At 45.9% G+C, this 26,704-nt stretch overlaps 1 protein-coding gene and 1 long non-coding RNA gene across 2 annotated transcripts; one reads left to right on the forward strand and one right to left on the reverse strand.

Annotated features, from left to right (window-relative positions):
* Positions 1 to 1,195: 1,195 nt before the first annotated feature.
* On the reverse strand, positions 1,196 to 1,807 carry LOC130854150 (chromatin target of PRMT1 protein-like). The gene has a single exon (XM_057736914.1). It carries the CDS (start codon positions 1,805 to 1,807, stop codon positions 1,196 to 1,198), a length of 612 nt encoding a protein of 203 aa, XP_057592897.1.
* Positions 1,808 to 3,768: 1,961 nt separating this feature from the next.
* On the forward strand, positions 3,769 to 26,704 carry LOC130853753 (uncharacterized). The gene is made up of 4 exons (XR_009053870.1): positions 3,769 to 3,909; positions 8,992 to 9,148; positions 22,180 to 22,334; positions 26,592 to 26,704. It is a non-coding gene; the product is annotated as an uncharacterized LOC130853753 (long non-coding RNA).

Consider the following 26,704-nt stretch of genomic DNA (forward strand, 5'->3'; position numbering starts at 1 on the left):
CCAGAAGCTGGGCTCAGTCGGTTCTCTCTCTATGCAGTTTCAGGGCCTCTCAACATGGTCTCTCTAGAAGGGTAGTAGGAATTCTTACCTGGCAGCTGAGACCCCCACAAAGCTGAGTGTTCTGAGAGACATAAAGTGAAAGCTTCTAAAATCTTTTTTTTTTTTTTGAGAGAATGATTTCTTGTTATAATGAACCAGTAACAAAAGATTCTACTGAAACTGAAACAGTTGACAGAATATGGTTGAACTTAATTAAACCTTTAAGGGGAATAAAGGTCAAAGTCAATGAATGGAGAAGACCAATGTCTTGGTCTGGGATAAACATAAGGATAATAGCATTTCAGCATGGATGTCTTCTGACCCCTCCCACCAGATATCTGCCATCGGATTTCCAGCCCTTTCCCTTCTAAAGCATCTGCCAAGCCAAATGGCTTTTCCCTTTCTTTTGGAGGTGTAAGCCAACCCCAAAATACCCCTTTGGGCATGATGAAAAGCCAAGAGGAGAAGTTTATAAATCTCATTCCAGGGTAGAAAGTGCACATACCCAATCCAGCACACTGGTTATGTAGTGTAAATGTACATGGTAATAACTTTAATCAAATCAGAGCTGCTACCATGTGTAACTTGTTAGGTGGCCCTGTAGCTATGTCAATGTTCCTAATTTACTTTTCAACGTGGCAGAATGCATTTTTGAGCTCCAGATTTTCTAAACACTTTTAAGAGGCTATTAAAGATGATGCAGAACAGAACTGTATCTCAGAAACCTAGACATTAAGGAGGAACATTGATGGGCTCTTTCTGGGACTTTTTCATGGGGGCAGAGATGAACAGAGGAAATGTAAGAATGACAAAGCACATGACAGGTGAGTGAAGGTGGCGGGGGGGGGGGAGGGGGGAGTGTACTAGCCACAAGGCTAACACATTCATGTTCAAAGAGAAGTCTGGGCAAAGGAAAAAAACCCCAAACAACAAAACCAAACAAAACCAAAGCCAAGGCAGAGGAAAAAAGGGTTTCATAAACACAGTATTAAAAAGTAAAAGGAACACACTAAATGCACAAACTGGTGGCAAGTCAGTCCACACTGTATTATGATAGGTCCTTCCAGCATCAATCAGGTTTCTTCTCATCTGTTATCTCAAGGTTATTTACAGATGTGTGACTTTAGCAAGAGTCTCACAGGAGGGTGGGCAGGCTTCAATCATTGGTTTTGGGATCTGTCTGAGCCATGTAGGCATCCAACTCAGCATCCAAGTGTCCTTTCGTTTTCGACATGTACGCATCCAATTGGTTGTCCAGCTGCTCCTTAGTCAATACAGGGTGAGCAAAGGCACCTCTCTGTCGTCCACGGCCCTGGCCTCTGCCTCCAAAGCCCCCACTTCCCCGACCTATCATACCCCAACCTCGGAGCGACATCCCGCCCCTAAGTAGGGTTCTTGTGGCACGTCCCCCATGAAGTCCTCCTCTGGGCAAGCCTCTCTGGATAATGGGTAGGCCTTGTCCTCTGACTGCTCCCCTGGCCAAGGCCCCTATTGGTCGGCCTAACCGTGCCTGGATGTTACTCTTACCCAGGCGCTGCTTTAAGCTCTTCTGTTTAAGTTTTAATGCTGCCTGGACAGAGGGTCTATTCTCCATCTGCTGGGCCAGTCTTCTGTTTCTGGCACTGGCTAGCTGCTGCTGTTGCTGCATCGAAGCCCGAATATTCACTGGCATCGGCTGTTTGTTCTTCAGCATATTAGTAAAGCTCTCATTTAGAGACATCTTGGTGGTGCTTTTTAGCACAACTTTTGGCACTGACTGTGCAGCCATTTTCAAATCCCGAGAATTGAAGGAAATGGACGCCAGTGCTTCTCCCAGGGCTGCCACCATGGCTGTGGCAGGCAGGCCGGGGGCCGGCTGAACCTGAGTTGACGGTGGAGGGGCTTGGGTTAACTTGGTGGGCGGTTGGTTAGATGTGTGAAGTGGTAGATTGCTAGGTTAGCTTGTTGCTGTTGGCTGGCTGTTCGGTCGGCCGGTCCGCCCGCTTGCCCGGCCTGCCCTTTTCCTGCCTTTCACCCCACCGCTGCCCTCAACTCCCCTTTGGTGTCGAAAACCGAAAGTTTCTAAAATCTTGAGCCCCAAATTGGCCTAGCATCACTTCCTCTGTATTCTTCTATTGGTCAAAGCAGTTAAAGAGCCTGCCCAGATTTAAGGGCAGGGGACACAGACCCCACTTCAGTCTGGGAGAAGCTCTGAAGAATTCATGGCCATCTTTCAACTGCCATAGTAGAACAGCTAGAACACTCTTTGGAAAGGAGAGTCCATATCCAGACTAAGTGTCTATTCCAGTAAAATCAAAGTGCTGTTCCTTCCATGATGGAAGCTGTCCAACATAATCAACCTGGGCAAGGTGTCATTCTGGGGAATCAGTACTGGCCTCTGTTGCTGGCAAGCTGGGCGCTCACCAGTGGCCGTAGCCAGGTTGGCCTTGGTGAATGAATATCTACGTTGCTGAACCTCCATCCCTGCCACTGTGGCCACTTTGCTCATGAACCCGTGGGGTGGACAACAGGGGTGGCTGAGGAAAGAGGCTGGATGGTAATCACAGAACAGATCATCCTATCCCCACTATTAAAATTCTCCTCTGCTGAGGTCACCCTTTGGTGAGCATTCACTTCACACAGGACACAAATGGGTTTTTTTGTTTTTTGTTTTTGTTTTTGTTCAGAGAAGTCTATCCACATACCTCTTCCCCAAACTTCACTGTCACCAATATTCCAACTGTGTGTCTTCTAAATCCTTGAGCATTCAACCAATCATTGGACATGGCCCATAAGTCAGCAGAGACTTGTACCTCTGGTGATTTCTCCCTCCAGGAAAAATAAACAACCAGGTTCACAGTCATTCTCCAAGGTCCACCTGTCTTTTGCACAGGCCAAATGAGTGAGTTGAATGGCTTTGTGGGTAGGAATACTCCAGCATCCCTCAGGTCCTTGATGGTGGCACGAATCTGCAATCCTTCCAGGAATGCAGTAGTTTTGATTTACTGTTTTCCTAGGTAGAGGCAGTTCTAGTGGCTCCCACTTGGCCTTTCCTACTTTAACAGTCCTCACTCCACAGATCAGGGAACCAATGTGAGGATTCTGTCAGTTGCTGAGTATGTCTATTCCAATTCTGGAACTGGGCAAATAACCATAGGGTGGCCTCAGGGACCCACTGTGAAATGGACTTGAGCTAAAGCTTCAAAAGCCCCTACGCTCTGAATGATGAGTCTTCAGAAATTAGTTCAGAACCAGGGTCCAGTAATCCCTGAAAAGTATGATTATTTCTCCCCAGTGCACAGTAGTGACCCTGGGAAACAGCTGTTGGTCCTTTTGGGGAAGGCTGAGAGAAAGGTTAACAATACCCGTGGTTGTCTTCGCTCTCTGCTTCTGTTTCATGGGTTCTATAGAAAAAGTTTCTTTTCGGGGGCGTGGGGATCAGGAGTGGCCAGCAGGAGGATATTTTTGTACAGGCCCTGTGGAGCCGCCGTAAAGCGGCGAGAAAGGACGTACATTCTCCCCTGTCTTTGCCAGGTCCCCGCAACAAGGCTTTTACCTGAGTCTTAGATCCACAGCTCCCTTCCGGGCCACTGCCCAACTGGCACCTCCAGGGCTCTCAGCCCCGCCCCTCTCAGCCGGCCCCGCCCTGCCTCACACACTACCGGCCAATCCGTGGGTCCGATCCTGGAGCGTCACAATAACCGCTTCTCAGCCCCGCCCACGGTGTTCCCATGGTGACAGTAAGGCGCCTGGGTGGAGAGAGACCCCCTCTCCTGGCCGCCTCACGCGGGGAGACCGGCACAGGTACACTGGAAGCAGGTGAAGGGCTGAGGGGCTGAGACTGTGGATTCTTCCAAGCGCCCCGCTCCTCCCCCGCAGCCTTCCTTGTTGGTTAGTGACAATTTTGGCTCCGCCTCACGTGTCTTCTGGTTTCTTCAGCGTCTCATAGGTACCCTGGCCTTTCCTTGTCCCCGAAAACAAAGCTGTAGTGACCCTCGTTGGGCGCTCCGAGCAAAGGGCACAGAGAGCAGAGCCTCCTGAGGGCTTTTCCCTTTGTCAGGGAGGGGGCATCCTGGCCCAGTTCTGACCGTAGGACCTGAGATTTGGGACTGGGGTGTGTGTGGTCTGGGAGAGTTTTGTGCTCGGTAAGTGATGTGTGGAGCTGTGGCGCCATCCGTGACCACGAGGGGAAGGAAGAGCCTCGGGGAGAAGTGGACTTGGAAAATTGCTTATAGTGGTTGAGAGGTTGAACTAGCCAAGCTCAGCGCTAGTAATCCCCCATTTCAGCCCTTTCCCTCTCACCACACCTCCAAGCTTTCCAGGTTACCTCACCTTCTCTCTTCCTTGAATCCCTTGTTGACTAAAAAATTATTCCCAACCTGAAAATTGAGAGTTATGTTTTATTTAGCGGGAATTTTTAGGACTTCAAGCCCAGAGGGCAGCATCTCAAGTAACCCTGAGAGAACTGAGAACTGCTCTGAGGAGGTGATGGGGTGATGGGGGGGGGGGGCAGTTTATATAGGAGTTTTGCAACAAAGGGCAGGTAGTCTGAAGGTTAAAAGATTATTGTTAATTAAAGAAAACCAGGTATGTCAAGTTAAGGAATTTAGTGCTTTTCCAGGTATGGGAAGATGCAAGAGTCTGGGCTCGCTGAAATCATTCCTTTTATAAGCACCTCAGCTATCTGGGGTCAGTATCCTGTTTTCATATCCTGAGTTTCCTCAGGGCTTACCACAGGAAGTGGCTGCAGTCTGATGGCTGCTAGATGGCAGGTAGTCTTTCCTTCCTGAGCTTCCTCAGGACTCACATTGGAGAGCTGCAATCGCTGATGACTGTGACATCCTTTGTTTACTGATATGGCAGGCAATATTCCATTTATCACCCTTTCCCCACTTGTGTTGAGGTGACATTCTGATCTCGGAGAAGCAGCAGTGAGCGGTGGCTTGAAGCAAGATCTTAATTCCCTGCCCAGGAATTGAACCTGGGTATCCTGGATGAAAACCAGGAATCCGAGCCACCAGACCAGCAAGGGCTAGAGGCTAGAAGCTATTTTTCCTTGGCTCTTGTGCCAAGTGAAAAATGCCTTTCTCACGGAGGCAAAAACTGTAAAAGCAGGTACAAAGTTTATTATTAGAGACTTAGCACAACAACAAGTGGGAGAGCACACAGAGAAACTGTTTAGTTAGGGTAGAAGCAAGGCAGAGATGCACACCTGGAGAGAAAGGGCGTGGCATCCTCCCTAATGAGGAGGAGCTCTGTAAAGAGGTGGTTAAGTCATATAGGACAGTTAGGACAGTTCTTCTGGGTCTTTGTTTACCTTTAGCCAATTATCTGGTTTCTTCCTCCACACCTGCCCTGCCCTAGGACCCTCCCTATTATGCTTGTGCAACTTTTTTCTAAGATGAATTTCAGCCCAGAAACCTATGGGAAGGCCTTAGCATCACATATTATGGGGTGGTGCTCCTTCCTTTTTGACCCCCAAGAAGACTTTCTGAGCAGGCGCAGTGTCTCCCTTGCCCCAGGGATGGGAAAAGTATGACCTCTTGATCCTTTACTCAAACAAGGTTTAACCTCTCTCTGTTCCTGCCATGACTGTTATCTTAAGGTGTCCACAGGAGACAAAGCCTGGCTATTTACATTGTTTCTGTTACTTTCATTTTGGAGAGCAAACAGGAGGGTGATTTTAAATGTCTAACCTGGAGCCCGTCTATCTCCTGTCTCAGGAAATGTAAACAGGAGACTAGTTGTGTCTGGCCTGAAGCCCACTTCTTTTTCCTGCCCCATGAAATGTAAATGGGAGGCCAGTTGTAAATGCCTAGCTTGGGGCCCATCTATCTCCTGCCTCAATTCCTTGGTTGTTTCTCAACAGCTCCCCCTCCCACCCCGCCCCGAATCTCACCTCTACCTGAGGTGATCTCAGTGCCATTGGCTCAGTCCTTGGACTTTTCCTGTTTTTCTCTTTATCCCCGTAAGTAAAGTTATGGTTGTAAATTCTGTGTGCTGCTTCTCCAAACCACTGTCTCCGGTCCATTTTTCTGGACACAAGGCTAAGTAGCCAAATACCTCATATGCGTCCATGCTTGGATGTCTAATAACCACCTCAAATTGAGCATGTTCAAAATAGAATTACTGATCATCACACCTCAGAAAGCATTATCGTTCATCAGTATTGCCCATTTCAGTAAAAGAAGTACCCTTACCTGGAGGCCCAGGCCTTGACCCCCATTTCTTTCTATCTAGTCTAGGTTTAAATCCCATCACTACCCTCTGCCTCCACTGCTCCTGCTCTGAACTGCTGCCAGAGACCGAGAAGGGATCCCCCGTTGCTGCACTGGATCCCAATCAACTCTCCCCACGTTTTGAAGCACCTCACTCTGAGCATCCCCAACCCCTCCCCTGTGCTTCCTTATTCTGCTCACACTGGCCCCTTGAAGTTCTCCTGGCTTTGCAAGCTCATTCTTGCTGCATCATTATATCTAAACCTGCCCCCTGGTTCAAGGCACTCCCAAATAGGTAATATTCCAAAGGAAGAAATACTACCAATAAGCATGTCAAGTAGTGTTCAACTTCATACTTGTGGTCTAGTTACTTGTCTGGATGCTTCACTTTACTGCAGTAGTGGCCTCCAGCCAGCATGACATCATGGTGAGTAGCATGGACTTCTTGTCCTTTGACATTGGGCTTGGCATGTGACTTATTTTGAAGCTCTTGTGGCTGTGATGTGAGCAGAGGCTTATTCTCATGTGTTTCTGCCATCACCAGCAGAAGAAGGTATGCAGGTTGCCCGTTGGTCCCAGGAGAATTAGAGACCCAGGGAGCAGAGCTGAGTACACCCTATTGCCTGGGGTCCAGCCACCCCAAGTGTGCATGAATGTGGAATAAATTCTTGCATGCCATGGAGATTTTGTGGCTGTTTGTTAAACAGCTTTCTGGCAATAGCCAACCAATTTACAATGTTGTATTAGTTTCAGGTGTACAGCAAAGTGAATCAGTTATACATATACATATATCCACTCTTTTTTTAGATTCTTTTCCCATATAGGCCATTACAGAGTATTGAGTAGAGTTCCCTGTGCTATACAGTAGGTCCTTACTAGTTATTTATTTTATATATAGTAGTGTGTATATGTCAAACCCAATCTCCTGATTTATCCCTCCCCCCCTTACTCCCTGGTAACCATAACTTTGTTTTCTACATCTGTGACTCTGTTTCTGTTTTGTAGATAAGTTCATTTGTACCCCTTTTTTTAGATTCCACATATAAGTGATATCATATGATAGTTGTGTTTCTCTGACTATGACAATTTCTAGGTCCATCCATGTTGCTGCAAATGGCATTATTTTGTTCTTTTTTATGGCTGAGTAATATTCCATTGTATATATGTACCACATCTTTATCCATTCCCCTGTTGATGGACATTTAACTTGCTTCCATGTCTTGGCTTTTCTAAGTACTGCTGCAGTGAACATTGGGGTGCATGTATCTTTTTGAATTACGGTTTTCTCTGGATATATGCCTTGGAGTGGGATTGCTGGATAATTAAAACTAGAGCTACCGTATTTTTATAGGAACTTTTATACTTCACAGAGATAATTTTTCATCTATGGAACTGGTAATGATATACAGAAATATAGAGATAGAGACTGTGAAATATGCATTTGGTAAGGGCTCAGGAAACAGGAATGCTAATTTGCTGCTGGTAAGGGTGCAAATTGGTAGCAACCTGTTTGGAAGTCTTATTTGTCTATATGTGTTAAAATTATTACACTAGCCCAATACTTCTATTACTAAAAAATTTATTGTAAGAAACAATTAAGGGCATGCACAGAGAATTATTGACAAGGATAGTCACTAAAATGGTATTTCAAACAGTAGTAAAATATAAATGTTAGTAGGGGACACTGTTGTTTTATAATTCCCAAGTGATAGACACTAGAGCACTTCTGCTGGAGGCATCAGTTGTGAGGAATATTTAGCAATGTGCCAGGCAAACAGCTCTCTGAGTGAGGACTGGGACCCACTTCCATCCCGGTGCCTAGACTTCATCTTGAGGCCTAACAACAGGGAGTGAATCTCACCCACAGCCATTGGCTTGCCCACCCTGCTCCCGGGGGAGCAGAAATTCTGCCCTCATGAAATGGAGGCAAAAACTGGGATAGGAATGTCAGGTCCTCCAGCGGGGGGCGGCCCACAGAGGGCTCTTGCAGCAGGTAGCACTGCAGGGGGAACAGAACACCATTGTCCTAGGGAAGCTACAGAAACGTACCATGATGACTTGACGAGCCTGCTCCTGTATGGTCAAGTGGCCCTTGACGAAGCATTTACCCATGATCTCATTTGATCTTCAGGATGGGGCTGAGATGGACAGTGGTCACCAAAGCTCAAAGGAATAGTCTTCCCCGAGATCTCTGAGTGAAAATGAGAGCTAACACCATGGGCACTCACGATGCTGTGCTGTTCTAAGTCCTTCGAACATGTTAATTCATTGAAGGTTCATAACAAGCCGAGGGAGGAGGCTCTCTCGTCATTATTCTATAGAAAGGAAGCAGAGAAATGTAGCGAGGCCACAGCCAGCTTGTGGCAGAGCTGGGGCACGAACTCAGGAGTCATCACTCAGGTTCCACACACTCTGCCTCTGCGGCCTGGATCCCAGCTGGCTCCTAGGTCCACCTCACTGGTTTTCAGCCTGGCTCTCAAATGTCTTCTCTGCCTCACTGCCTGGTCCTGGGAAGAGGGCAGGCTGAGGGCCAGGAGTAAGTGAATTGTCCTGGCTGGCCACAATGGGGGCTGCTTCCAAATGTATGGTTTCTTCTTGATGCCAAGACCCATTTTTAGGCAGGACTGAAGCAGAGGAGCGGGAGCTGCAGACCTCTCCCAGGAGTGAGCCAGGCATCCGTCATCTCACCATGGGGGTGGTGGCAGGGGGGCCAGGCACTCTGGGCTATCACTATCTTTGTTTTCTTCCCCTCCAGAGGGCAGGCACGCCTCTGTCTAGTCATTGAATTCATCAGTCAGTGTGAAGGAGCGTTGCCTGAAGGTGTGACTCTGTACCCTCTGTACCCTGAGGACAAGGAGGGGCCACCGCACGACTCAACAATGTGCCAATCTCCGTGGATTCCTGAAACACAGGTCAGTGCCCCAGCCACATAGTCATGGTGATTTACTTTGAACTTCTGCTTTGAACTCAGAGTCCTAGAAGCCCTCATTCGGTGCTCTGGGACAGTCTTACAGGTAATGATAGCTGATGCTAAGAATTCTATACCTGTGAGTCTTTTATGTAATGTCATTTGCTGAGTATGCAATCCAGTCCTTCCCACCCTGGCTTTGGGATGATCCTTTGTTGGACGTGCAATTTCTGGCTTTTAGCTTAAAATGAGTGGGCAAACATGGCAGGAAAGCAGAAGACATCTGCTGCAGACAAGACTGAATGGCCTCGTTAAATTATTACAGTAACCAGCAATATCAGAATGAAGAGAAGAAATAACCTTTCGTGAGGTTTGATACAGAACTACTTCACACAGTTACCCCAGGGGCATGAGTTCTGTGACATAGCCAGGCCTTCTGACACACCCTGTGAAGCATACACACTCTAAAATATATTTTTTAATATAACATTTTATTCATACTCTGCACATTCTGCATATACAAAATTAACCTCCGAAAGGTTGAACTTCACTTTTAGATTTTAGAGCTTTTCCTGCCTGGTGGCCTGGATAAATAGGTCAGCAGGTCAGCTCTTTAATGTTGCATTAATAAAAAGTGTGGAGCTAATTAAATGTAAAGGACAGCACCGTGCCTCTTATTTCTAGGGTTTCTCATACGTGACTGCCGTGTCAGGTGGTAGGTGAAGGAGCAAAAACCTCTGGGGCTTTTGTTTATTCAGGAAGCATCAAGATGGTTTAGGTATAAAACCATGTTAACAGCATCATTTTTCTTCCAAGTTTATTGTCTGATCATAAGAAAGACAATACCACACAGGTTTGTCTGAAGAGACTGGCCCCTTGGCTGAGGCTGAATCCTAATTTCCTGTGAAGAAGAAACAGGTATAAGGCCATGGACAGAGAGTGTCCAGGGCATGTAAAGCCAGTCCTTTCGGGATATGGCACAAAGGGAGTAAGGCTATGAAGAAAAGCAAGGAAATCATTAAAACTGAGGATCAAAGTGAACGGCCTGGTGGGTCAGGGGTTATGGCCACATCTGGGGCCAATGGTTTGCCCCCTCAAGTTGCAGACTCAGGCCCAGGCACACAGATGATGGTGTGTCTACTTCATCTGCTGAGTCCTTACTTAGTAATACACTGGCCCTGCTTCCTAGTGCTCTTTATGCCCTATGTTTATAACCTCTCATGTACATAATGTGACATTTATTCTTTTAAGGTGTGAAGCTTGATTACATATAAAAACTTGAATCACCACAAAATCTATGCAAGCCTAGGACACAGCCCTGACACTCACAGCCCTGATTCTCCCTGACACAAATGTCCTGTGCAAATCTGGTCCAGGAAAAACTCACCTTCAAGATGAGATGAGGAAAGGAAACCAGCAAAGGATCCCTTTGGAGATCACTACATGAGAAAGAAGTCAAGGCAACACAAATGGATGAGGAAGGATTGTTGCTGCGAGGCACATGAAAAGCACAACCAAACATCTTGTGTCAAGTGACCCCAGCTGATAGAGTCCCCTCTGTATACGGGAGACACATGTAGAGAGACAGAGCTGAGGGGAAGAGGGCAGGACTGCGGAGATGAACTGTGACCTGGCAGAGCTCAGGGATGGAAAAACCCAGCTCGGAAGTGAGTTCATCTTGGAGCAGGCAGAGGGGAAAGGAGGAGGGAGTCACTACAAAGAGTCTCTTTGTCATCCTACTCAGTGTCTGAGTCCTCTGGACAGATTCCCTTGCAGGATTGCTCAGGAGTCTGCTTGCACGTCTCCAGTGACTGCAAGGCCCGTTCTAGGACTGCTTGACAACGGAGAAGGCCTTCCTTAGGAGAGGCTCTTCTCTCCCCCACCTTGACTCCCACTAGCTGGTCCTAGATCTTTGCTTTTTAGGGCTCTATCAACTTCTGGGCTCTCTCTCATGGGCTTCCCACCCATGTTCCCAAGTCTAAGCTCCTTAAACCCCAAATCCTTGATATCTCAGATGCTACAACCTTGGTCCATAGGCTCATAGTTCCTGACCTCAGAGGCCCCCTGCCTCCTGTCAAAAGTACCCTGGCCACCCTGTCTCCAGGGCCCATGAAGCTCCACTTCTTTGTGTTCTGACTCACTGAATCTGGGCATCTGAGCACTGAATTAGGAATGGGGGTGTGGGGACCTGGAAGTGATGCAGAGACAAGACTTTAGGGTTGTATGTCATCACCATGGAAACACCTGTTATCTGGCGCAGCTTCAGGGAGTTGGGACCAGAGATAGACCAGGAGGGACACCAGTCTCCATTCCACAGTGTTTCTGAGTGCCTACTCTCCTACTAGGTCTCTTCTCTCCCCTAATCTTCCTGGACTATTGGGTCCCTGGGCTCAGTGAGGAACTGGGGAGCTCCAGGATTAAAGGGCTGCCCCACTGCAGGCTCAATGTGTGAGGGACGCAGAACAAGTATCAGATAAGGAGCCCATCACAGGACACCCACAACTGACAAGGGCAGAATAAACACCAGCTAAAGGAGATCATCAGGGAACCCTCAAAATTAAAGACAGAAGTGAGTGTGAGTGCGGTGAGAACATTCACTGCTCATCAGAGAGGACCAGAGAATGGAAAAGCAAGTCTTTTTTTTTTTTTTTATTTTTTTGGCACACGGGCTTAGTTGCTCCGCAGCATGTGGGATCTTCCTGGAGCTAGGATTGAACCCGTGACCTCTGCATTGGCAGGCGGATTCTTAACCACTGCACCACCTAGAAAGCCCCGAAAAGCAAGTCTTGAAATAGAAATGCAAGAAGAGGGCTGGGCGTACCAGAGAACTCAACAGCTCTGACTCTGGCTTAGAAGAGGCCCAAGGCTTCAAGCTGTGGCGAGGGTAGGGCTTTTAATGAAATAACACCTATTAAAGACTGGGCGAATTAAAGGCTATACTGCCTGAGGAGCCACGGCTTGAGCCGGTTTCTTGATGTGCTCTGGCAGCCAGTGCGTATTACCATTTTGTTCTTGGAGGTCCACTCTCCTTAAGACATTGAGTGAATCAACAGCAGACTGAGCCAAAGTTTAAAAATATCCGTACAGAAACGCAACAAGTGCTTAGGAAATGGCCAGACTGTGAAGAGAGGGCCAGAGCAACAGAATTGCCTTTTGAAAACCCACAAGCCTGGCATCCAAAAGTCAACTCCCAGAATATGTGTTTATGAAATCTTTCCAGAAAAGTCACATCTGAGTCAAGAAGGCTCTTTTGGCTCGCCTCCTGGAATTGGAGAAATCCTTCACAACCCATCGGGTGATGTCCCAAACTGGTTCTCTAGTTTCTGAATGAGCCTGAGAACGGGCCCCTGCTTCACCTAGGAAATCAGCCACAAGCCTCAAATAAAGTCAAGCCATGTGCAGAAGGCACAAGGCTGCACTCGCTTGGCCTCCGGAGGGCATGCCAGCCTGCAGAGGCGCACTGGGTAGGGGCAGTGGGAAGCACAGTGCTGGGATGTGTAGCAGCTGAAGCCTGGGGTATGCAGAAAGGAAGAGAGAAGCGAAAGGCACAAGAAAGTGCAGAGATAGAAAGGAACAAGCAAAAACTATCTGAGCAAGTAAAAACATACAAGGAGAGGGGTCAAGAACTGCAGGAAAAATGACAGAAAGCTGTGGACCCACCTAGAGCACAGGCAGGCGTCCTTGGTACCCAAGAGCCCCTGACCAGCACCCCCCCCAATCCTGCCCCCTTGCAGGGCAAGCTCTTGTCAAGGACAAGACAGAAGTGCCAACTCCAGGTGACTTTTCACAGAAGCACATCTTTTTTTCTTTTTTAATTTTATTTAATTTGGCCGTGTGGTGTCTGTTGCTGTGCACGGGCTTTCTCTAGTTGCTACGAGCAGGGGCTACTCTTCACTGCGGTGCTCGGGCTTCTCAGTGCGGGGGCTTCTCTTGTTGTGGAGCACAGGCTCTAGGTGAGTGGGCTTCAGTAGTTGTGGCACACGGGCTTAGTTGCTCCGCAGCATGTGGGATCTTCCTGGACCAGGATTCAAACCTGTGTCCCCTGCATTGGCATGTGGGTTCTTAACCGCTGCACCACCAGTGAAGTCCCACACAGAAGCACATCTTAAATTGAAGAATTTCAAAGACCAAGCAGTTTAAAATCCTTTCCAGGAAGACTTGAGCAGTGGGGTCTCAAGGCAACACTTCCTCTCTTTTTCATGGCATAAAATTTGGGCTCAAAGAGGGGCCACGCCCAGGTCTCCACTTCACTTAGGGATTGAGAACTTCAGTGTAAATGTATTTTCAAGCATATTTTTTTTCTAGAATTTATTGTGAAGTGAAAGTGTTATGAATCTCTGCCAAATATATTTTATGTTTAAGGTTCTTCCTGTTTGTGTATCTGTGGCTTCGTGTGAAAGAAAATTTTCAAAATTAAATTTCATTAAAAAGTAAGAATAGAGAATTCCCCGGTGGTCTAATGGTCAGGACTTCCACTGCAGGAGGCACGGGTTTGATCCCTGTTGGGGAACTAAGATCCTGCCAAGTGATGTGGCAGGGCCAAATAAATAAACAAATAAATGCGTGTTGTTAAAAAAAAGTAAGAATACTTTTGTTTTTTATTTATTTTTTTAATTAAAGTATAGTTGATTTACAATGTTGTGTTAGTTTCTGGTGCACAGCAAAGTGATTCAGTTATATACATATATGTATTATTTCACTTAGTGTGTGTATATATATTCTTTTTCATATTCTCCATTTTGGTTTATTATAAGATATTGAGTATAGTTCCCTGTGCTATACCTTGTTGTTTATCTATTTTATACATAGTAGTTTGTATCTGCTAATCCCAAACTCCTAATTTATCCCTTCCTCACCCCCTTTCCCCTTTGGTAACCTTAATGAGTTTGTTTTCTACGTCTGTGGGCCTGTTTCTGTTTTGTAAATAAGTTCATCTATATCATATTTTATTTTATTTTATTTTATTTGGCCGCGCCTCACCGCCTGTGGGGTCTTAGTTCCCCTACCAGGGATTAAACCCGTGCCCCTTGCAATGGAAGCGTGGTGTCTTAACAAGTGGGCCTCCAGGGAAGTCCTTCGGAAAACACTTTTAGTCAGCATGCTGCCAGGTAAACTTGTGGTGTCCTGTAGCAGAATGCATTTAGAAATGTTCTTAGAGCGTGTGGGAAGAAAGGTGAGTGGAGACTGTTCCCTCACGCTGAGTGGAGAAGCATGGGGCAGGGGTGGGACGGGGGGTGAGACCCGATCTCCCTCCTCAGGCAGCGGCTGGTGGTCACTTCCCCAGCCCTTCCCTCCTGCTCATGACCAGAAGCCTGTGGCGGCTGCCCAGACTCAGCCACCTGGACAGGTCCCAGGTGCCACACAAGTGCCAGGTATCACCACCAGAGGACGAGCGGGATTCAGCATTGTTTGGAATTGCTCTCTGGGCAACGGAACAACCTGGCGTCTGTTTCATGGCACCAATCTGTTTAGCTGAGCCAATGGCAGTGCAGGTAAATCACCATTTACTAGAGTTAGGTTTTTAAAAAAATTCCCTCTGCTCTTCGGGGATATAATAAGGGAGTATTTCATCCTGGTGTGACTTTGCGGTGTGTGTTTGTGGGGAGGGCATGTGCCCTCTCCCTGTCCTCCCTCCCCTCATCCTGACCCTGAGCCTCTCTGGCACTCCTGATACTATAAGTGCGAGACCTTCACACTGACAACCATGATGCTGCCGAGGGAAACCAGCAAGGACCTGAGCCAATGCGGAGAGAGTCCGTATTGGTGGACTGGATGCTGCCATATGATTAAGATGGCAGTTCTCCCCAAAGTGTCTATAGAGTCAATGCAGTCTTTTTCAAAATCCTGGAGGCTTTTTACAGAAATTGGCAAGCTTATCCCCGAGGGCAAAAACAGCCAAAAGAATTTTGAAAAAGAACAAAGTTGGAGGACTTATGTTTCCCGACTTCAAAACTTACTATAAAGCTTCAGTAAAAAACAAACAAAAAACAGTATGGTGCTGGCATATGGATGGTACTGGCATATATATCAGTGGCACAGAGTAGAGACCCTTACATTTATGGTTCATTGACTTTCAAAAAAATATCAAGGCAATTCAATGGAGGGAAAGGATAGTCATTTCAGCAAATGGTGCTGGGACACAGGAATTAATGGTTGCCTGGGGGTGGGGCAGGAATGGGGAAGGACTACAAATGGGGTGATAGAAATGCCCTAAAACTGAATTGTGGTGATAGCTGCTCAACAGTACAAATTAACTAAAAATCATTGAATTTACACTTGAAATGGGTGAATTCTATGGGGGAGGGAGAGGTAGACACCTCAGCCTGGGAAGCAGGTCAGGACAGCTGTGCTGAGATGTGGTGGGTGGGCTGGGTCTACACCTGCTTCCCCAACCCCTTGCTGAACCTTTCAGAGCCTCTGCCCCTTCATTTTCCTAAACTGGGATAATGACACTTGCAGGAGGGTAGGGAGGATGGAAGGTACCTTGGCATAGGACAAGCTGTGCCCTTCCTGGTGGGCTCCCACTCAGCTCCCAGGGCTGGGGGCAGCAGTCCCTGACCAGCCTCTCACTCTGGCTTCAGAGCATCCAGGAGCCAGGAGAGTCTGGGCAGCACCGTCCTGTATAAGTAGCACGCTGCCCCTTTTACGCTTTTCTAGTGGCTGCATTTAAAAAGTAAAAAGAAGCAGGTGTAATTTACGTAAATAGTATATATTTTATTTAACCTAATACACCCTACATATTATCACTCTGACAGGTAATCAATTTAATAATTATCAACAAGACATTTTACATCCTCTTTTTCTTCCGAAGTCTTCCAAACGTGGTGTGTATTTTTCACTCATAGCGCGTTTCAGTTTGGACCAGACACATTTCAAACGTCCAAATGACTTCTGCTCATTTTTTGATTGGGTTGATTTTTTTGTGGTTGTTGTTATTGAGCTGTTTGTATATTATGGAAATTAAGCCCCTGTTGGTCACATAATTTGCAAATAATTTTTTCCGAACAATTAGCACACCAATGGATACCCACATGCAAAAGAATGAAGCTGGATTCTTACCCCATGTACAAAATTAACTCAAAACGGATCAAAGGCCTACATATAAGAACCAAGATTATAAAACTTGCAGAAGAAACATGACAGTAAATCTTCATAACCTTGGATTTCTTTTTAAAATTATTTATTTATTTATCTATGGCGGCATTGGGTCTTTGTTGCTGTGCAAGGGCTTCCTCTAGTTGCCGCTAGCGGGAGCTACTCTTCGTTGCCGTGCTCGGGCTTCTCATTGCAGTGGCTTCTCTTGCTGTGGAGCACGGGCCCCAGGCTAGAGGGCTTCAGTAGTTGTGGCTCTAGCACAGCCTCAGTAGTTATGGTGCACGAGCTTACTTGCTCCGCGGCACGTGGGATCTTCTTAGATGAGGGCTCGAACCCGTGTTGCTTGCATTGGCAGGCGGGTTCTTAACCACTGCGCCACTAGGGACTAGGGAAATCCCGTGATTTTGGATTTCGAAATTATTTCTTAGATCTGATACCAAAAGCACAAGCAACAAAAGATTGGACTTCCTTACAACGAAAAACTGTTACACATAAAAGGAGAAAAAGAAGAGGATAATCCACCTTCCAAAATGGCACAAGATGTTTGCAAATCATGTATCTGATAAAGGTCTGTAGCCCAGCAGCCAAACCCCCTGCTGCCCAGTGGGGTATTGTGTGGCTCCTTCTGTCTCAGGTGATAAGGGGATTTCAGGCTCCACAGCACAGGAGGGGAGGACACCAGTCATTCTCAGCACCTTCGGAGGAGTGAGTGCTGGATTGTTTTGAGCCCAGATTCCTTCCTATTACTGCCCTCAAAGTCCTGGGCTTCAGCATGCCTCCCCTCCGGAAGAACTCACTGTATTTGCAAGTCTTTGAGAACCAAGAGAATAGTCTTCACTTTTCTGAAAAGTGCATCTCATTATTTCACAGCAGTGACAGTTCTTCCAACTGGCTCTAAGGAGTGTGTTCTTTCTCTGCAAGAGGAGTGGCCATGGTGGGTTGGTTGTCCCCCACCCCTACACCACATGACAAGGCCATTGGGGCTAGCTTCGGGTGGTCCTTCTTCGCTGGAGATTAACCCAGACTCTCAGCCTGAGATTGAACGTGACGCGCCTGCTACTCCATGTCACCATTTCTCATCTCCCTCCCCTGTCTCTTTTCCTCCAGCATTTTAGTCTGAGGTACCTGTCACCACTCACAGTCCCTGCAGAGCCCAGAGATTTCTCCTTGGAGGAAAGTTTCTGGAGAAATCAGAGGGATAAATGAAGAGTGCAGGGAATTCCTGCCTTGTGCTGATGCCCAAGAGCCTGAAGAGAGTGTTTTCTCATTAGAATTGTAAAATCCTCCAAGTAATAGATCATTTGGGAGCATCCTGTGTCTTTCTGCTCCTAATAATATGTCATTCCTGAATTTTAATGGGGGAAATTCTTTATCTGGTAAATATGCCAAGTAGGAGATCCATTTAAAAAATGTTATCGAGGTAACCCCAAGGGTTGCAGGGAATGAGGACGCAGCACCCTGTATTCAGATACGGGCTGAGAGCTTCCCACCAGCAGCCTGGGCCCCTTGGAGGGTGGGGCGGCCTTGACCCGCCTCCGTCCCACAGGTGGGCCTCATCAGGCGCATCCCGCATGCAGGCCACCCCATGGCAGAATCCTAGACTGGCCAATGGCAGGCAGCTGGCTAGAGATGCTGACAAGAAAAACCTGCTCAGCATCCAGGGACCACCCAGGGTGTGGCCTTAGGAGCCCGGTCCAACCCAATGTCCAACCCAACGGAACCTCTGAGGAGCTGCACGCTGCACCAGGAGCTCTTCTAGTCTGGGATGTGGCAGGAAATCTTGCGTTAAAAGGAGAGGTGTTGGTGGGGGGTGGCTTTCCGCTGAAGGTAAAGGTGAAGGTGAAAGTAAATCTGCAGGTCTGAATATAAATGACAATCAGTTTTCAGAATCGTGTCAGAAAATGACAATTACCAAAATATATTGCAGCTTTTCTTGCTGTATCAGAGGAGCTAAAGGAAGGCAATTCTGATCAGGCCAAAGATAAAACTGAAAAACTCATTATCCTATAGAAAATGACTACAGGGGGCACCATAACTGAACTTGTTCTAAATGATTTAAGAACAGAGAGCTGGAAAGTATTCTGACAGAGAGGCATGTTGTAATAGATAAAGGGAAATTCTGGCTCAGAGGAGGGAAGGGGCCTGTACAGAGTTGAAACTGCTATCTGGTGTTTTGTGGGGCTCTGAGGAGCTCCAGGCCTTTGTCTCAGTGCAGAAAGAATTCAGTGAGAGGCAAAGTGATAGATAAGAAGAGCTCTATTAGAATAGGACTCTTGGGACTTCCCCGGTGGTCCAGTGGGTAAGACTCCATGCTCCCAATGCAGGGGAACTGGGTTCAATCCCTGGTCAGGGAACTAGATCCCCCATGCTGCAACGAAGATCCCCCATGCCACAACTAAAGACACAGCACAGCCAAATAAATATTAAAAAAAAAAAAAGAATAGGATGCTTGTGAGGCTTATAAGCCAGTGGGCAAGAGGGTGCCACACCCCGAGAACTTAGTGGACTGCAGTTTTATAATCAAAGGAAAAGTGGGGAGAGGGAAAAGACCACCTTCTTCCTCATTCTTGAGTAGACCTCAAGCGTCCATCGTCGGTTCCTCCTCCACATCAGGTGGGGGAGTTTTCTTATCTCTACATGGTCAAGCCAGGACTGTCATGGCGCAATGGAAATGAGCACAAAGGCAGTAACATATGCTAAAAATGGTGAATCATTTCAGGTTTCAGTATAATGTCACCCTTTCCTTGTATTTTTGTTTTTAATGTGCCCAGAGGAGCATGTCCTAGGAATCATTAACTTGCTAAGCTCATTGGGCAGGATGTGGGTCTCACATCATTGTTTTGTCGTGTGGGGCGTGTCTTATGCTTCTGTTGCATGGTTTTGTTGCTAAGAAAGCCTGCTTGGGTTTGTGGTTAAGCACACCTGCTTTCTTGCGTGATCATTAACTTACAGGGGTCTCCCATGCTTTTTTTTCTTTACTTACAATCCCTTAGCGGGATTAACTATTTAATTACCTACTTTGTCCCTTTCCTCTGTCCCTATCAGAGTCTCTCAGGATGGTCTCTGCGGAACTTTAACCAAAGTGATTTTCAGAATTTCCAAGATCAAGTATTTGTATTCTATTTATTTTTGTTAATTCATGCTTCTATTCAACTAATATTTTTGAAGCCCTACTATGTGCCAATTACCATTCTAAGCACTGTGCATATAGCATTGAAAACAATCCCTGCTTTCTTTCCTTCTAATGGAGGAAGACAGACATTAAAAAATAATTTACATGTGCAGAGCTGGGCAGGTAGTTGAGAGCACCTGTGGTGGGGGTGGGGCTCACGAAGGAAAGGTCAGCTCTGGAGCTCAGATCTGCAGGGGACGGAGGCGTGAGGACATCTGAGAAAAGATGGCTCTAGACGCAGGAAAGAGCAAGTGCGAGTCTCCAAGGAGGGGCTGCCTGACCTGTGTGAGGAACCCAAGGAGGTCAGTGTGGCCAGAGCTCAAGAAGCAAGAGGGAGACAAGCAGAGTGGCAAGGAGACAGATCACTGAGGGCTTTCATTATTTTAAGAACTAGACTTTGTGGCTGAGACCGGGTGACATGCGAGGACTTTGAGCTGTGTCAGAATCTGACTTGTATTTGAAAAGTCTCAGCCTGGCTGCTGTGTTGACAATAGGTGTCAGGGTAGAAGGGTGGAAAGAGGCGGCTGGTTAGAGGTTCCTGTGGGATGCAGGTGAGGGGCTCCTGGGGTCTCTACCAGAGCAGTGGTGGGCAGTGGGGAGTGGGGTGCTCAGATTCTGAGGATGCAGAGCAGACAGGAGTCACTGACAGCTTCCAGGCAGAGGTGAAAGAAAGGGGAGAGTTAAGGGTAACTCCAAGGCTTTTGTCTTGAGAACTAGAGGAATGAAGTTGCCATTTCCTGAAATGGGAAGACCCCATGAAGGGCCAGTTCAGGTTGTCTCTTTTCATATTTAGCTCTGTCTCTCTCTCTTCTGCCTCTGTCTCTGTCTCTCTCTTCCCTTTTATTGATCACTTATCTGTTGAGAAAGCAGATTGTATGATCTGTGCGGTTTCCCACAGCATGGATCTTCCTGATTGTTTCCCTTTGGTGCCATTTGACATGTTCCCCTTTCCTCTGTATTTTCTAGAAATTGGCAGGTAGGACTATAAGCTTGGTGAGATTCAAGTCTGACTTCTGTCTGCACTACATCACTGTAGTGCTGTGTACCTGCTCTCCTCTCCCGACGCCACAGGGCACACCTCCTCTCCTTTCACTTGTCATATGCCAGCAGCCATGAATAATCCTCCTCAGAGCCTGCTAACTTGTTACAAGTTACAGAATGATGACACTCTAATTTATTATTTAGCCTTCATTTATGAGCTGAAATATTTTCATAAAGGGAGTATTTAATTATATTAGAGTTGTATAGGTAATGTAGACTAAATGCTGAATTTTTTGCCTTCATTTACTGATATTCAAAACAATGTGTTGGTTACCCAGCATCTTCCAAAGTTAAACATTTCTTTTTTTTCAGTGAACTCATAGAATTAAATATCCTTGATGTATTTTATACATTTATTTATTTATTTTATTGGCTGTGTTGTGTCTTTGTTTGCTGTGCGCAGGCTTTCTTTAGTTGCGGTGAGTGGGGGCTACTCTTCTTTGTGGTGCACGGGCTCCTGTTTGCCGTGGCTTCTCTTGTTGCGCAGCATGGGCTCTAGGTGTGTGGGCTTCAGTAGTTGCAGCACATGGGCTCAGTAGTTGTGGCTCACAGGCTCTAAAGCACAGGCTCAATAGTTGTGGTGCACGGGCTTAGTTGCTCTGCGGCTTGTGGGATCTTCCTGGAGCAGGGATTGAACCCATGTCCCCTTCATTGGCAGGCGGATTCTTAACCACTGCACCACCTAGAAAGCCCATCCTTGATGTATTTTAATTCATTACAGGAAATTCTGATTGATGTCAATTAAAATCATCCTTCTTTGGCCCTGGGGGGTTTTTGAACAGCGCTCTGTCTCCAGTAGTTTGTTTCTAATGTGACAATATGTTCCAGGCTCCTCTTATCCATTTCCAGCCCTGGAATCAGCCATTTGTCCAGGAACCTAGTTCGCTTAGTGGAAAATGCTATTGAGTGATGACAGTCTGGTGACAGATGTTGGTCCTTGTTTGGGGACTTTTTCAGTGGACAGACTAGGACATATGTCTGCATTTTTAAAAAGATAACATCATCAAGAGTTTATAGTGATACTTCTAATTCAAATGAAGAACTATATAGGATTTTAATTTGACCTCATCAATCTTATATCTGCTTCTCCTTTTCATGCATTGAAATTTTCAGGGTCCAAAGCACCAAGATAATTACTTATTTGCATCATCCCACATGTGTAGAGCATGTCAATAACCGAGCATGCAGTGTCTAATTTAATCTGAAAGGTCAGGATGAAAAGAACAGTTGTTGACAAGATGAGGATGAATTTTCTGGTTAGAGCAAACAGCATGTACAAAGATCCAGAGGCTGGCGACCACATAGTTCATTTAGGAAGGAGCAAGTCCTGTCCTACGGAGGGGTGAGGGGTTCCAGAGTTGGGAAGAGTTGGGTTCATATAGTTTATTTAGGAAGGATCAGGTCTATCCTACGGAGGGTTGAGGGCTTCCAGAGTTGGGAAGGCATTGCAACACAACGGGTCTCACATTCAATACTGTGGACCTTAGCGCATCAACCACATCTCGCTTTTGTTTTTAATAAAAAATATGACTTTTCTACTTTGTCTATATAAGCAGAACTTAGGTGTGAGAAGAGGGTAGGGGTTACTTTAAGGATTACTGTCCTTAACTCGGTTCTACAGCAATTCAGGGAAAACACCAGTGAGAGTGTAGCTCACTTATTTTCTGAAATTTGAAGATGCATTTGCATACTAATAACCCATCATGGTGGCATTTTTCTCCCCACAGAGGACAAAGTATGGACCATAGTGTCTCACAATTTGCAGATGCAGACAGCAGTGGTGGGCTACAACCCAGAGAAATACTCAGCTAGTCTACAGCGCCTCCATGTGTCCAGGATGTCACCTATTTCTGCAAGATGTCAAGGTTGTTGAACATCCCAGGTAGGCTGAGAAGGGAGGGTTACTTTTCATTACTGTCTCAGCTGGTGGATGGAATGACCAAAACAATCTGACAGGTGTGGCTTATTGTCTTGTCTAGTCTTCAAAGTGCTGGCAGCTGTGAAAGTGAAATACCACCACTTGGTCTGTTTTCTGGGAAAGGAAGCTAAGAACGTACGATTGAAAAAAAAATTCCATTGTTTTTATAGATTTCTTTTCAATTTTCTGTGCACATATGTGTATGTGAGTGCTTCTAGTGTTTAATTATCAGTAGTAGCTTTGGGCAAAAGTTTATCAGAGCTCCTTGTAAACTTTCAAGTAGTTCCCTTTGAGTTCTTCAGTTGTCTTTAAAGATGAAAGAATTCCAAAGGCTGTCTGCAAGTAAATAGCATATAGAATAGCTATAGAATTTAGAACTCTTTGTTGTCTGTAGTCATTTAACAATATCTGTTGATCTCAAGAAGTCCTCCCTAAACTTTTTTTTCATGTAGCAGTACTTCCTGATGTGTGTGTGTGTGTGTGTACATGTTAGGGGTGCAGAGAATTTACAAAGGGTATCCTGGAAATATCTTTACTGCAAGACCTATACACTCTGGGGTACTTGGCAGTAAATTCAACACGTTGACAGAAAACTAAATCTGTCTGTCTCTAGTATAACATAGTGGAAATAACGCATATGCTTTGAGTCAGGGAAACATAGGTTCACAGTTTTTGGCCTTGCTGCTCCTCGGGTGTGTGACTTTGTGGGAGTTCCTTGAACTCCTCTGCCTCAGTTTGCAGTGTCTTGTTCAGTCAAATGAGGATTGTAATGCCTATTTCAGGGTGATTGTGAGAATTTGATGAGGTCATATACTAAATGCACTTAAGTACTTAACAAATAGCAAATAGTGTAATATATTGGTTATTTTTTTAATGTTCAGCAACTTTGGAAGTAGCGTTATGTTAGTGGGCTGTTTGATGCCCCAAGTCAGTGTTGTAGTGAAGCCAGTGTTATAGGGAGTTGCTTACAGAGAAGAGTTATAAGAAAGTCTATAATATGTTGAAGATTTAAGTACTTTTTACTTGCAAAGCCTTAGGAAAGACTACATAACTCTAGAGTCTACACTCCTACCCACTAAAGACAAGGAAGCCAGGAAGGCCCAGTGGAGACAGGGGATCTGCACATGGGTATGGAAAGAATGGCGGGGGAAGGGGGGATGCCAGGTGGATGGGGTCTGCAGAGCCAGAGGCCTGCAGGCAGGATGGTAGGTGTCATATTCTGGGATCACTGGCTGGGCAGGTATGGCTAGATCACAGGTGCAGTGATGATGTTCAAATGAGCTGGGGGATGTGCAAGAGCTCTGTGAGCCGAAAAGCACCCAAACTCTTTATCATACTTGCCAAACTCAGAAAGCACTTCATAAAGTAATCTTACCTCCTATCACTGACCCCATGGAAACCCGACAACTTCTTATACCACCTCTGCTATTGCAGAGGGGAGAATTGAAGCTCAGAGAGTTCACTGACTTGTCCAGGGTCACAGAGCTGGTACCCAGCCTGAAGCTGGGATGTTAAAGTGATGCTTCATTAAAGAGGTTGAAAGGCAATTGAAGGTTGAGGAAAGAGAGTAAACAAGAGTCTGGGGACTTCCCTGGTGGTGCAGTGGTTAAGAATCTACCTGCCAGTGCAGGGGACATGGGTTCAAGCCCTGGTCCAGGAAGATCCCACATGCCCTGGGGCAACTAAGCCCATGTGCCACAACTACTGAGCCTGTGCTCTAGAGCCTGAGAACCACAACTACTGAGCCCATGTGCCACAACTACTGAAGCCCACCTAGGGCCCATGCTCCGCAACAAGAGAGGCCTGTGCGCTGCAACAAAGAGTAGCCCCTGCTTGCCACAACTAGGGAAAACCTGAGCGTGGCAATGAAGACCCAACACAGCCAAAAATAAATAAATAAATAAATAAATAAATAAATAAATAAATAAGTAAGTAAGTAAATAAATAAAAACAAACACAAACAAAAAAACAAACAAGCGTCTGAAAGAGTATGAATGATCCTTCAGGCCACGGTGAGAAGGAGTTTAGCAGAAGCAGAGTTCATGTCAAAGAGCAGTAAGGAATAAGGTTGGAAAGTGAAAATGGGAAAAACTGTGGAGGAAACACAATGTAATGCTGGGAATCTTCCCTGAAGGCCCATGCTTCTCAGGCTTTAGTGTGCATGTGAATAACTTGGAGAGACTAATGACACAAACTGCAGGGCTCTACTTCCTGAATTTCTGATTCAATAGGTCTGAGGCAGGGCTCCAGAATTTTCATTTGTAACGAGTGCTGTGGGCTGACTTCTGTCCCCCAAAATTCATATGTTGATGCCCTCAGCCCCAGTGCAACTGTATTTATTTTTTTGTTTTTTTATTTTTTATTTTATTTTTTTAAATATTTTGTTGACTGTATTTTATTTTATTTTTTTAGCTCTTTATTGGAATATAATTGCTTTACACTCTTGTACCAGTTTTTGAGCTACACCAAAGTGAATCAGCTGCATTTATACACATATCCCCATATTCCCTCCCTCCCTCGACTCCCTCCCACCCTACCCGACCCGGCCCTCTAAAGCATCACTCATCATCGAATTGATCTCTGTTTGTTATACAGCAACTTCCCACTGGCTATCTATTTTACAGTTGGTAGTGTATATATGTCTATGCTACTCTCTCACTTCGTCCCAGCTTCCCCTTCACCCCCCGCCCCCCCAACCTCGTGTCCTCCAGTCCATTCTCTGCATCTGCATCCTTATTCTTGTCTTGTCATTGGGTTCATCAGTACCATTTTTTTTTTTTTTTTAGATCCCGTATATATAAGTTAGCATACAATATTTGTTTTTCTCTTTCTGGCTTACTTCACTCTGTGCAACTGTATTCAAGATAGGGCTTCTAGGAGATAATGAAGATTACTTGAGGTTATAAGTCTGGGTTCCTAATCTGATTGGATTAGTGGCTTATAAAAAGAGGAAGAGCAGGAGGAGGACTCTCACCAGAAACCAAACTGGCCAGCACCTTGATCTTGGACTTCCAGCCTCCAGATCTATAAGGAAACAAGCATTTATTGTTTAATCCACCCAACTGGTGGTCTTTTTTTTTTTTTTTTAACATTTATTTATTTATTTATTTATTTATTTATTTATTTATTTATTTATTTTATTGGCTGCATTGGGTCTTGGTTGCTGCATGTGGGTTTTCTCTAGTTGTGGCGAGTCAGAGCTACTCTTCGTTGTGGTGTATGGACTTCTCATTGCAGTGGCTTCTCTTGTTGCAGAGCACAGGTTCTAGGTGCACGGGCTTCAGTGGTTGTGGCACTCAGGCTCAATAGTTGTGGCTCACAGGCTCTAAAGCACAGGCTTAGTAGTTGTGGCACATGGGCTTAGTTGCTGCAAGGCATGTGGGATCTTTCCAGGCCAGGGCTTGAACCCATGTCCTGTGCATTGGCAGGTGGATTCTTAACCACTGTACCACCGGGGAAGTCCCCTGGTGGTCTTTTGTTATAGCAACCTGAGCAGACTAGTACAGTGAGTTCCCAGGTGATGATGAAATTGTTGGTCTATAGACCACTCTGAGAACCATGGCTATGGGCAATGGAAATCTGTTAAGGTCCCTACAGCTGTTTTTCTGTCCACCTTCACTTATCATGGTCTTTTTTTTTTTTAAACTGGATCCTGTTTCCAGTGGCAGGAAGAGTCAACCAAGGATTATAGAAAATCTGGGGCACTAGGCACAATGAATGAATCCCATCTGTTTGCCTGCACGTAGTTTCATGAGCGAGTGCTCCTTGTCGAATTTCATCCCAAAGATTTCAGTCCATCAGTCTCCACTCCTGGAGGGGATGAGGTGAGGGAAAATTGCTGAGCAGAAAAATAACCTGGTATCATCAGCTTTATTTTCTTTATTTGCTTCCGTTCTCCTATTAAACTGCAAAGTCAATTTTTATTGTTTGAATTTTGCTCTGGTGGTTAAAAAAACACAATGCAACTTCCAACTCACCGTTGGGGCACCAGGAGAATTAGGTTGGAGGTAAGAGAAACAGTTTGCCTTTAGTGTTTTCGGTCTTGTAGTTCATTTTTTCCCTTCCCTCATTGCTACCCTCTGTCCTTTCCGCCAGCCACTGAGAAGCCTCACACACTTATTACTCTCCTATTGAAAACACAGGATGTCCAAGACCATCAGAAAACATAGGGTAAATTTGTCTCTAACCAATACTTCAGTTACATTTTCTTTGCATTGTCAGGTGGATTCTTAACCACTGCGCCACCTAGGAAGCCCATCAGTTACATTTTCTAATAAGAAGCTAAACACACCTCTCTTCAACCTCCAGGCACCTTTCCAGAGGATGAACTACTA

The sequence above is a fragment of the Hippopotamus amphibius genome, chromosome 5, assembly GCF_030028045.1.
Source record: "Hippopotamus amphibius kiboko isolate mHipAmp2 chromosome 5, mHipAmp2.hap2, whole genome shotgun sequence".
Lineage (NCBI taxonomy): Eukaryota > Metazoa > Chordata > Mammalia > Artiodactyla > Hippopotamidae > Hippopotamus > Hippopotamus amphibius.